Source organism: Lathamus discolor, chromosome 8 (assembly GCF_037157495.1).
Source record: "Lathamus discolor isolate bLatDis1 chromosome 8, bLatDis1.hap1, whole genome shotgun sequence".
Classification (NCBI taxonomy): Eukaryota; Metazoa; Chordata; class Aves; order Psittaciformes; family Psittacidae; genus Lathamus; species Lathamus discolor.
In genome coordinates, this window is record NC_088891.1 from 9,532,927 (window position 1) to 9,546,115 (window position 13,189).

Here is a 13,189-nt window from a genome sequence, read left to right on the forward strand (position 1 = left end):
AGACATAATCTAAGTTACTGCGAGGCTTTGATGGGTTTAGATTATAACATGGCACAAACCTGGATTGCTGGCAGGGCAGCATCGGTCCATGAGGGATGCAGCAAGTGTGAGCTCAAAGAAGGACACAGTGAATCAGTGACCCATGGGTTTGTTAGCGGTTGAGCAATCACAGCTGTTGGCTTTGATGCTGAAGCAGCAGGCACATTCCTCCCACATCCAAAGCACAGTGTTGCCTTTTTAGTATCAAACCACTTCAGTAGGGGTTTGAAAACCCGTGGTTTGGGCTTGCCTATGGCCAGGTCTCAGGGTCTCAGATACCATGGTTGCTCTCTGGGAAGGCTCCCTGTGCTGGCAGCCTAGCTTCAAGTCTGTAGCTCTGCAGAGGGAGATACTCCTGTCCCCAGGTGAACTCCCTGAACTCATCATGGAGCAGCCTCTTTTGCTGGGTTTTTTTTCATGCCTATCACTAAACATGCCCCAGCAGCTCCCTGGAAGTGCCACGTGTCTGTAAAAGCACATTGTGGTGCTTCCAGCCCCATGGGAAGTTCCTGTTGCTGGAGCGCTGGTTCCTAGCTGCATTTACATCACCTAAGGGCTCCCGTGCCAGGGGCTGTCTCCCGTGATCTGTTTCAGGAGCACAGCCCCATTGCCATGGGGACCTTGAATTTCCGGCTGCCTTGAGGAGAGGTTTGTTTTTCAGAACTCTTTTAAAGGAGCTATTATTCAAAATCCACTTTTACGTTAGAAGGGAATTGGTTTCCATCTCTCCTTTTATCTCCAAACAAGCCAAGTCAGCAAAAGCACGAAGTGAAAAACACGCACCCAAGATGTTATATTTAGAAACTGGTTAGTCCGTATTTAACATTCCTGTCAGTGCTTACCCTATTTTACATGTCTGGACTGGTGTTAGATTAAATTAAATACATGCAAGCATGACATTTATTATTCTAGAGCTCAGCGCATGAATAACAAAACTGCCTATCCAATTTCACTGCCACAAATCCTGGAGATGTGGCTTCCAATAGGGTGTTCTTATGATTATCTGAACTTCTTCCTGCATTTCAGTAAATCAAGGAAAGGTCAGCTCAGGGGGAAATTGAAAAATAACAGCTTAAAACTGGTTTCACAACAAGACACTATGCTCCTTAGCAGACTTGTTCAATGTGTGGAGGGCACTTACTACAATGGCTTTTTTAATGTATGTGAATAAGGGAAGCAAAGCTGCTTTTTGGATGGTCTGGGTCTGGTTTTGACCACACATCCAATGAGGCTCACTGGCTTCAGGGCAGCAACACAGGGATGACCAGGACTTTCCAGGGAGGTGACTGCAAAATGGGTGAGGTGCAAACCCGTTGCCTCATGCAGCCCCCCTCATTTCTGGGGCTGAGCACGGAGCTTGGAGTAGCCTCATCTTCCCCCTGCAGGCAGAAAGCTGTGTCCAAATGTTCTGTCATCACCACTCCATTAGTTAGCAGAGAGTGATCTTTCACATAATTTCATAGTTTTAAAGGTGGAGGTGCCGAGGCAGAGGGCACATGTAAAGGTGTGAACCCTGTCCCACAACACAGCACTCTTGGAGCAAAGCAAAGTCCTCACCCTTCCCAAATCCCAATATTACCATCAAACTGCACTGCTCCCAGCTGCAGGAGAAGAGGGAGTGAATGGTGTGTGCTTATCTTCGTTATAAAGTCAAGCATCATGTTTTGGTTAAACACAAAACTGTTTCAATGTTCAAAAATCCCCCCCTTTAACTTGGCACCTCTGTTTAAGCATAAAGTGCTTCACGGCGATAGCCAGGCTTCAGGCTTGCCATTTGTTTCTAATTACATATTTGAACGGTTCCATTGAAATGAAATACATACAAGTGTAGCATTCCTTAAAGTTCAGTGTTTACTTAAAGAGTTTATTACTTATTTTTACTGGAATAATACAGAATGTAGTCAGTAAGATGAACCTTTTCCCAACTGCATTCTCTGCAGAAAGCCACGGAAGGAAGGAGGGAGTATGAATATGTTTGAATGAAATTATAGCAAAGAGATAATTTTGTTTTCTAGACCTTCACACTGCCTGGACTTCACCCCTTCTTGGTTAGGCCAGGGAAAGTTTTCTGTGCTTTTAACCTTTCCATGAAGCCAGGTATCTGTGCAAAGGATGGTATGAGTGACTTGGCCTAGCAAAGGGAGACGTGCACGGGGTAGGTGGAAGATCTACCAACTCCGACTACACCAGGGCAGTGAAGCAAGTTGGAGACATGCAGGTGGAACTGAAATTAAGAGGTTTGGGAGGGCAGGCAGTGATAGGTTTTGCAGCCCACAAGCTGGAGGAGGGGTTGCAGTTGTCCCAAGTCTCAATTTGCACAAGACTCTCTGCCCAGACCTCTCCTTGCTTAGATTAACAGCCATGGCATTAGCAAAACTGATGCTCGCCCATGAGTGACCTGTGCTGTGGGATCTGAGCGGCTCCCATTGTCTCACTGTAAGAAGTGCTGTGTTAATCTTGGGGACTGAGACTTTTCAGTAGCTACATCATTGGTTTTCTATGCGCAAAGTGTTCATACACAGCTGATTGGATCATTCGAGATCTTTTTATTTTGGATTACAGTCCCTTTTCAAGATAGGAAATGTGATTTGTCTGACAGGCTGTTAGTTTAACTCCCTGGGTAAATGAAGAAACTTTAAACCAACAATCCCACCTCCTTCATTGCAAGCATGTAAGCAAGGCCTTGGGTGACACCTGTGCTCCGGCCTTCTCTCCGTTAGGGAGTCAATCAACAGGTTATGCTGACTCAGTTACTCCTTTCATTATCATGCCAACCCCACCACAGGAAGCACAAGGGGAAACCAGCAACATGGGCAGAGTAACCCTGAAACTGGATCTTGTTCCTTTAGGGAAAGCAACATACCTCCACATTGGTGAAGTGATTGATGGTGTTGACATGAGGGCAGAAGTGGGGCTGCTGAGCCGCAATGTCGTGGTGATGGGCGAGATGGAAGGGCAGTGCTATGAGTACAGCAGCAAGTTATGCTCCTTCTTTGATTTCGACACCTTTGGGGGACATATCAAGGTAAGGCTAGAGCCCTCTCCTTGCACATTCCTCCTCCCAGCCACACCTTCACATACCGAGGAAGCCAGGATGCAGGAAGGGAGAAATCCCTCATGTCAGCCACTGAGCAAACAGCCTCTCCCCACAATACATCACATCACCCCCACTGCTGCTGCCTGTCCTTTGGCTTCGAAATGTACCTCATGCCCCTGCAGGCATTGCTCAGCCAGACAGGCTGGTGCTCAACCCACCTGAGATATAACCTCCATATCCCAATTCCAGTTTTCCGCAGATTCTGGTGGTGCTCAGCCTGGGAGTTTGATTTGAGCCCAGCTGACTGAAACTCATGGAAATATTAAATACATGTTTTCCTTCTAAATTTAAGTTAAATGTAGCCATTGCAGCAGTGGGGAGATCAAAAAGTAATCATGGTCCCTTTAGCCACCATGACCCTCTTTTCCCCACCCTACAGCCACACGCTTCCTTCCACACGGTAAATCTTCCTGGCAGATACAGTGCAACCTTTCCTATTCTTGTATTCCCCCTCCTCAACAGTCTTTCATGTTACTTGACTGACGTTCTGTTATTTTCCAGATTGGTCTTGATTTTAAGGCTACTCATATTGAAGGTCTAGAACTGAAATACATGGGCCAGCAGACAATGGGACATTACCCAATTCATTTCCATATGGCTGGAGATGTGGATGAGAAAGGAGGCTACAACCCTCCGACATATGTGAAGGATGTCTCCATCCACCACACTTTTTCCCGCTGTATCACAGTCCATGGATCCAATGGTTTACTGGTAAGAAGCCCCTATGTCTACTTTGCACATCAAAGCACCAGTTACAAAATTTCCTCATAGTATGACTACAGCTTAATTATTGAAGGATGATGTGTTTTATTGTTCAAGCTCATGTCTGCCTCTTCCCACTGTGGGTATATATTCCAGGCATATTTCAACCTGCATTCAAAAGGAGGAGGCCAGTGTGGCACTGTAGGCTGTGTGTGACACAGAGCAGGCAGAGCTTTGAGTTGGTGGTGCTGCAGACCAGCCCATCTCTAATGAGTAGTTGGATCTATCTATAGACAGAGAGGTTGCTATTTAAAGATGATAATCAGAAGGTTTAAGCGTGCTTCATCTTTCCTGTAATAAAGGTTTGTGTTTGCAATCCTATTCACAATGTTCAGCACTCAGAGAGCTCTGATTTGTCTGAGTTGTCCTCCAAAGCAAGAAATCCATTGGAAGGGAAAGTCACAGGCAAAATTATAATGCACCGAAGTTGAAGAGAGGGCATTGAAATTGCAGCTCCAGAAGAAGAGCAGCTTTTTATCTGCTATTTATGAAACTGAGGTTTTGTTTTGACCTCTATCCTTCTAAGTTTATAACATGATCCTAAAATCCTAGCAAGTGAACACAGCTTCTAAAGAAAAAAAAAACATTCCACTATATAAATCATATAAGGCATTCAGGGTCATATGGCATCCTCCCAGTTCGAAGGTACCAGTACAGTGGCTTAGTATGCAATTAATGTGCAGAGAGCAAGGGCAGCGTTGCAGGATTCATTTGTCACACTATCATGGACTGTTGCTAATGACACCATAAAAACTTCCTCTGGCTGCGCAGAGGTTGCACAGCTGTTGGTGAGCTGCAGGCCAGCTAAAGCCCTGCTTTCTCCAAGTGATAACTGTGCCATGGAGGATTAATGGGCTAGAGATCCATCCATGTGCTCAGGCTTTTCCAGCCAAGATGGCATGATGAAATTTAGACAGGCTGATGTAGCAGATGAAAGCAGCTTGGTCCTCCTGCTGTTACTCCACAGCCACAATTCACTAAATGACCATGTTTTGCCTCCATGACAAGGCACCCAAGAGAAATCTTAAAATTTGGGACAAATAATAAACATCAGTCAAGAACTGAATCCCTGTGGGTTATGGTTTACCAAAATGTGTGGATGCTAAACTCTACTCATAATATTTTACCTGTTTGTTTTCTATTTGAACTGTATGTTTATTGCTGATAGTTAAAAGAAAGTCCCAGTGAAATAAAACAACCTGAACAAGTTTGTTCAGTTGCGCCACAGAAGATGCGCTCCAAAGGCTGCATTCCTTAAATGTTGTTTCATTGCTCCTTGGTAGACATCTGCAATCAGCAGCTCCATGTCTCAATTCATCAGGTGATCCCACCACAATCTCCTCATCTGCCTTCTGACTCTAATTTCCTTCCTTTCCTCTTCCTTCTGCCCCAGATATATTCACAGACGCCCACATGGGTCTCTGATGATTACAACAGTTATTTGTACATTTCCTAGCTGCCTATTATCTTCTTACTTGGGCAACACTACCTGTTTCTACATGCATGATCACCGTTTTTGCAAACAGACAAGCTCTGTCTTTTCCCGGGTAACATTCATTCCCTCTGAGATCAGGCAGAACCAAAGCATACTTCACTGAGGGAGTATTTGCCTTGATGATGTGCACAAACCACATTTTGGAAATCGCTGTACAAAAAAATCTAGCTGGGCTATTAAACCTCAGCATAGCACAGCACTTAATGATGTGCTTAACATGAAGCCATTGATTTCAGAGGGGCTTATTGCAGGGCTGTGTTTGAGTACCTGTGCAGATGCTTTAACAAATGGAAGAGGGGCATCAGTCCTTTTTAAGTGTCATTAAAGCAGGCTGGTAATTTGCATACAAGCTTCCCTGCTTCCTTTGCTATCACTTCAGACACCTCATGTCACTTCAGAGATACTCATACTGAAAACACTAGCAGAAAACAGCGTCCAGTAGCTCCTGATGACAGAAATGTTTTCCTGTGGGTCTGCACACTGTGCTGAAAGTCACAATCTCAACATCAGCTCACTCCCATTGATGGGCTATTCTGCACTTGTCTGCAAATTCATATTCACTGGAGGACACAGAGGGTCCTTCTGGAAACAAATCTGTAGAAATCCTTTTCTCACCATAATTCTTGTTTGAAAATGCAATAATTACCCAATGTTTTCTTTAATACATTTGCCATAAAACCACCTAGTTGCGCCACTGCAATACCAGGAATGAAACTTTGCTCTGATTCCCACTCTCTCCACTCGATCCCAGTGTGCAAGATAAAATAGAAACAGCCACTGGAGAAGGGAAATCAAGAGTAAGTAAAAAAACCAGTCTGGCAGAATTCAGGGGAGAGCCATACTTCATTGAATATGAGGTTATGCTAACTGCTTCAGTGATATCTGCTGTTATTAATCCAGCTGTACTGCACAACAATTGTTTTACCAAAAGGGCATTAGCTGGTCATAAATTACTTAAGGTTAAAGTAAGATTATGGACTACTAGGAAGGTTTAAATCAAATTAAAAAATTAGATCCATTTGAGAAGCGATTTTGGAACAAGCATCTCATTTGCTATCCAACCATTTCAGTACTGGGCTTGTGCATGGAAACACACACAGGAAGCTAAGACAGAGCTGACTGAGAGATGAGATATGGGGAAAGTAATTTATAAAATGGAGAGTGACAAATGCATTGGGGACCAGGTCCCTGGCTGATAACTCCATGTTGTTCTGTGGGCTTTCAGGAATGAGTTAGGAGAACACTGTGCATTTGATGGCTCTGAGCACCTGTGCCAGTGAGTGCCTCTCTGCTTCACTTCTCTCACTATACCAGATGTGTTCCCCTGCAATGCTGCTCACACGAACGTGGGCTCAAGTTTGGTCACTACAGGTTTTCCTGTCCCAGTCTTAGTGCAACACTGTGCTGGAGAGATAAATGGCCATACAAAGTAGCTAACATTTCTCTAGGGAAACTGTTTCCATCATCTGAATGTTGCAGCACCATTACTTATTTGTCTTTCCGACATTACTGTTGTGTGAGAGAAAGCTAATAGGTATTGGTGGCAGTTTCTGTGTAATTCTGACAACTGTGTAGTTAAAAAACTTCCTCTACGTGTTGGGAAACTTCCTCTGAAGATAACTCATTCTCCTGAAATGCTCTTCTATCCTGTAAACCTTTACCATTACAAGGCTGGGATAGCTCATTCATCCAAGAAAGGACAGTTCTGTCTAGTCCATACATTTTACACCTAATTAAAAAAACCTAAACCTTGCTAAAGTTATCATCTAATTAGATCAGTGAAGTTAGCAGTAAGTTTCAGTGAGATAGCTTTAAGGAATGCACCACTTTGCAGGTCATTTTCGCTGTGTTTAATTTACTGTGATGTTCAGAGATTTGAGTATTTACACTGGAGCATGGATGATACATAATAGATGTGTGTGCAGATGTAAGCTTGTAATAGATTTGGCAAGCAAAATGTTCCTTCTTACGTGAAAACATATTTGTAATCATTTCAACACTAGTCCTGGGATTTTATTTGAAATTGGTTCTCCTTGCCTTGAGAGTGAGGCATAAATATGATTCAGGAGTCTCAGGCCAGCTTACAAAGGTAATTCAGGCACCTGAGCACCCGAGTCTCCCAATGACACCATAAAGAACAGGTCTTCTATGCAGTTCAAGATTCTCTTTTGCCCCTTGGTAATTGTTGTTTCATCAGAAGCACTTGTAGGAACACACAGGTGTCAGGCTAACCTTTGTCGGGAAGGTTTCCTAAGTCCAAGGTGGTTGATGGGTGATGTCTGATGGGAAGAGCAAGGAGGGAGCCCAGGAGTGCCAGCCATTCATCTTGCCAGTGGAGACCAGAAATTAATTTTCCATATCTCAGACACATCCACTAACTGACTTGCTGGACACGGTGTGTCCAAGGGCTGTTGTTTCCCAGCCAGTCCTAGCCTTATGCTTTGAATTCACATATCAGCTCCTGAAATTTTTTTCTCAGATCTATCAGTGATGTGATGGGTGTTGTTCTGCCCAATACAACAATGTCCCAATGTTAACAACATTCAAACCAAAACCAGAGCAGCATTAACACCAGCTGATATATCTCAGGGTCAAGTAAAGCTTCTGTCAACAGCTTGGAGAAAAGGATCAGGTCAAACCTAAAACAAGCCAGCCTGTCTGGAAAGCAGCTTGCTGCCTTTGTGATAGCCTGAAAAAATGTTTTTTCAGCTCAGCTGCATTTTTCAAATGCACTTTATGCGCTGCCCATGTAACTTCACATGAAGATGAATGAGCCCAGATGTGATTTGAACATCTGATGTCCTCCATTCACCCCCCACCCTGTGTTTTCTGCAGCCTCATGCTAAGGCAGTCTCTGATTTCACAAGCAAACATAAGAATGGAATGAGCATTTCCTAGGTGATGACAAATTCTAATTACGTGTTGGAATTATTGCTTAGACTGTGAGCTTTTAAGAGCAGAGAGTGATCTTGCTTTTGGTTTTCCTTATACACCCTGAGTTCAAGAGGGTACTGAGTTTCCTATGTGCCATTGCTGTAAAGTTTCTTATTATTATGCAGTGGCTGAAGCACGAAACCTGAACACTGACCTTTGCTTTGTACATGCAGGTGAAGGATGCTGTGGGTTATGATGCACTAGGCCATTGCTTCTTTACAGAGGATGGACCAGAAGAGCGCAACACATTTGATCACTGCCTCGGACTGCTTGTTAAACCTAGCACTCTACTCCCCTCTGACCGAGACAGTAGGATGTGCAAGCTGATCACAGAGGGTGCTTACCCAGGGTACATCCCTAAACCCAGGCAGGACTGTAGGTGAGTGGGGGCCTTCCTTTTTCTCTTTCTATTCTTTGCAGGACTTAGCCATAAAAGATGGCATTCTGTGTATTTGATTATGTAGTCCTCTGTAGAGGTCTGGGCTGCATGTCCCAGAGGTTGGGAGAGCAGTCTGCTCGGGATCTTTATACTTGTGCTATTCAGATGCTTACACACCTAGGGTGTAATTTTCATTTTACCATAAAGTCAATTGAGAGTGTTCCTACCTCAGATACTGAAAATTTCTTTCAAAGGACATGGTGATGCCTTGTGCCTTATGGACGCTTCGTCCCAATGGCTCAGTAAAAAGTTGCTGAGTTCAGAATGGGCTGAGTTCTGACATTTGTGCTCATCTCAAATGGTAGCTGATTTTGAAAATACTGCTGATAACTCAGAAGTCCTTATTTGTGAAGAATGACTCCTGTTTAATGCTAAAGCATTGGTGTTACGCATTCATATGGCAGTCTGCCCAACGGTGGGGTGAAACTAAAATGATATAATAAATGCAGTTTAGCACAGAATTGGAATTTAGTAAAAGATCAAAGACTGTATACACCCATTGGACCTCTAATAATTTGTCTATACATGAGCTCATTAAAATGTTTCTGAGAGAGCTTCTCAAAACTTCTATTTGCCACAAACACTGTTTTAAACTTGAAAAATGCTAAATGCCTTTCATCTCCCTTTTTTCAAGATCCTTTCCTCTAAGTGTCCTTGCAGATCTGCCAGATGAAGTTTAAATGAGTATTATAGAAGCATTTGCAACAAGAATGGATTTTACAAGTTCTTTTTGCGGTTCTGTTGCCTTGTAGAAAAAAATCGGATGATATGCAGAAGAAACAAAAACCAGCTGGGCCACACAGTTAAACATTATAATTCTTTCTTAGAGGAATTAATGAGTTCTTCTTTAGCAGTAATTTTTAAGCACAGGTTAGAGGATGCCAGTCACAAACACTGTAGTTGTAGTTGACCCTGTCGTAAGGTAGGGTATAGACTTACTGAGCTCCTGAAGGCCATTCTAGCCATTCTTTCCATGATTTGCCAGCTGTTTTTCTGCCCAAAACTCAAGGTGCACAACTTGGAAAATTATTCATTGTTAATTAATAGCTGCTCAGGGAACCTGCTCATTTTGATGCATATCAGGCGGTTAATTAGGTTTCTTTTTCTTCCCACATCTCCGTGATCCTTCTTGAGAGACCACTAAACTCTTACAGTGAAACCTGTGTACTTAGCAGCTAGGCAACCAGATCCCCAGCTGTAGTCCAGGGAGCATATCAAACGGTCTAGAGCAGATCTGTGGAACCACATTGTTCTCAGAGTGTTTTCTTTTAAAAGCTGGACATCAAACTTGCCTTTAAGAACTTGAAATTGATGGTGGATCATCTTGAGGACATGACTCCTTTGCAACAGAATGGGAGGTCTTCCACAGTGAAGATTTGTCTTGAGACCACAGAACGCTGGTGCTGTGTTGAAGCTGCTGGGAGACAGGAGCGCTTCTGCTCATAGTCCAGATTTTTCTCCAGGAATTTATTCTTAAAAAACACTAAAAAGCCATTATTCTTAAAAAAACACTAAAACCCACAAATTTCTGATCAACAAAAAGTTAGTGAAAAATTCTTTGGAGCCAGACTTCTGTCCTGAAAATTAGACAGTTAGAAGCTGATTGATGGCTAACAGTGAAATGTCTTCAGGGAATTTCTTTTATTTGGAAATACTCTCAATCTGCTGAACCTGTATCAGTATCACCCTTCTGTCCCCAGAACAAATTGGAGTTTTGTCCAAAGAAACATATTTTTAGCTTTGTAGTTTGGCAAGGGAAAGAGATGAATTCATGCAATGCTCTTTTTCACATCTGTGTTTGTTTATAAATTGCACTTAATGTCTCCATTCATAAAATAAGAGTTTATTGACCATTGTGCTCTTTTTCCACTGATAATCCATTTAATAGTCAGAGGGACATATTTTGTGTCATCTTGAAGACTGTTGTATGAAAAATGAATGATAGAGGTCTAATGAAAAGGTCCTACAGTACTTTGATCTGCCATGTTTTGCTATTTAAAGGAATTTGAGGTCTGATCAGAAAAATAGCTTATTTTGCACTGAGGTCATGCAAGTGCATGAGTACACTCACACTATCTGTGGGGCAGCAGCCAAGGCACCCAGTGCAGGGATGATGGATGAGCACCAGCTGCGGCTCCGTCAGCTTGGAAGAGGCAGGAAGGAAGCCACTGGCAGAAATTAAGACAATAGGATTGTGCCAAATGACACAGTAACCTGCTCAATCTACATGGCTCTGGGGAGCAGGACTGGGCTAAAAGACAGGTCATTGTGGAAATGTAATGTCCGTGCCCTTGCCTACACAGTCAGAGTAATCTCAATAATCTCAAAATGTTTCTAGGCCAGTTGCATGCCAAAAATAGAAAAAAAAAAAAAAAAAAAAGCTATGTTTTCATGATAAAATCACACAAACAGAACTTCATCTTAGGCCAGGAAAATCAGTTGGCCTAAAGCCCCCATGAAGTCCTTCATAGCAAAGTTAAAGTAGACATACGGGTTCCATCAGTTCAGCCCCTACAGGAGAACGAATCTCAGTCCAGACATTCAGGGAGCCAGTCTGCTGGCTGTAAGTGCTGGCTGTTCTTCTTCCAAAGTTATGTGCCTGTATGTCACAGGATGGACAGTGATGGATCTACCTTTCCTCCTTGATGGGAATCTTTCCATTAAGAGTCTTTTATGTGCATTAGACAAACTGAGTCCTTTTGTCCCAAAAGCAATGCATAGGAGGGTTGCAAATAAAGTTAATGAATCACAGCAGCTCATGGAAAAGTCAGGTACTGGGGTGCACTTGGAAAGCCCTTAAGAGGCTTTTCATTAAACGAGTTTCTGAGGGCTTATTTGGGGGCAAAGTTCCTTTCTGTGACTTGTGCAACATATTTACTTTATCATAAAACATGATTGACATCTGACAGCTTCATAGCAAGGTTGGAATTGCAGTTGAAATTCCTCATTTAATGCTCAGGGTTTTAAAAGATAAGGCCATGCTCTCTGTCAAACTGCAGAGGACACGTGGTATGAAAAGAGAAAGGAAAAACAACATTCCCTTTGACCCTTAGACAGGAACTCTTATCTGAGGAGGTATCTGCCCTGTACTGATGGAGTTGATCAGTGACTCTGGTGTGTGCTCAGAGTGTCATCTTTATGTTATGTTTTGTTTTCCTGACCTGCAGTGCCGTATCCACCTTCTGGATAGCCAACCCACACAACAACCTGATAAACTGTGCAGCTGCTGGATCTGAAGTGAGTGCAGAAGTTTTTTATTTGGGAACAACCCAGAGTGGTTACAGCCCTGCAAGGCTCTTGCTGGAATAAAACCTGCTTCTGTGACACAGGCATTTTTGAAATGCTGCTCAGTCGAGACAGATATTAACGTGGCTGGTGGCCCCAGTGAAAAAACACTTCTCCTTTTGCTCCACACTTCTTGTCCCTTGCTGTTTCTAGAGCTGGATGACTTTAACAAAAGTTCCCAGCCTTTGCACAGTGTGCAGGCTGAATAAATGAAATAAATGTGACTGTGGAGTCCCAGTGAAGTCTTTGGCAATGATTCTGCTGATGGCAGTACAGTAATGGTGCCCTGAAATTTCAATCAGCACTAGTGCCAATTCCACAGGAATTCTTGGTCACATCAGGAGCCTTTATTTTCCTACTAAGATAAACAAACAAGCTAAATAAGCCTTAAACAGAGAGATAGGATTTTTCCCAAACTTCTAAACCTGAATAATTGGATTCGGGCTCCTAAACACATTTTTAGGCAACTGAATAAAAATGATGTGATTTTTAAGATCCTATGCAGTGATAGGAGGATAGCAGTGTGTGTGTGTGTGTGTGTGTGTGTGTATTTCAAATTCTTGCTTATAGCTTCAATATAGATGTCAAAGCTTTAACTTAAGGCCCCTTGGAGATATGAGACTGTGAATGTGAATGTACATGCATGTCAAACACTTTGCTGCATATAGTTACACAGGTCAATGCTGCTAGCTGTGATTTGTCCTGAAATCTTCTGGCTTGCATCTTATGGCTTTACTGACAATTCCTTGGGCTAATGTAGACCAGCAAAGAAGTTCAAGCAAAGTCTCAGATGTCCATTTTCTTTCTCAGGAAACAGGCTTTTGGTTTGTTCTTCACCATGTGCCGACAGGGCCATCAGCGGGCATGTATTCCCCCGGCTACTCGGAGCACATGCCGATGGGGAAATTCTTCAACAACCGTGCGCATTCCAACTACCGGGTGAGTCTGCACGCAATGGGAACACTGCCCTCGAAATAAACACCATCTTCTCCTTTCAGCTCTTTGGGTCTGCAAGCGATTAATGCCTGTGCTTTCTGTTTCACTGAAAGTTACTGCAGGCTTGTTTGTGTCTGCAGATAAAGCAGCTTGCGTGCTGGCGCAGGAGCTCTCAGAGTTGGCCAGCACCTGCTTCACTTGA

The 13,189-nt window shown here is 43.1% G+C and overlaps 1 protein-coding gene across 2 annotated transcripts in view; it reads left to right on the forward strand.

Moving 5' to 3' along the window:
• The window catches only part of CEMIP (cell migration inducing hyaluronidase 1), a 115,683-nt gene that overhangs the window by 82,120 nt on the left and 20,374 nt on the right, over positions 1 to 13,189 (forward strand). For both annotated transcript variants that reach the window (XM_065688801.1, XM_065688802.1), the window contains exons 12-16: positions 2,889 to 3,064; positions 3,638 to 3,847; positions 8,501 to 8,706; positions 11,934 to 12,003; positions 12,862 to 12,990. In XM_065688801.1, coding sequence (XP_065544873.1) covers positions 2,889 to 3,064; positions 3,638 to 3,847; positions 8,501 to 8,706; positions 11,934 to 12,003; positions 12,862 to 12,990 — 791 coding nt within the window. The remainder of the gene's footprint in view (positions 1 to 2,888; positions 3,065 to 3,637; positions 3,848 to 8,500; positions 8,707 to 11,933; positions 12,004 to 12,861; positions 12,991 to 13,189) is intronic.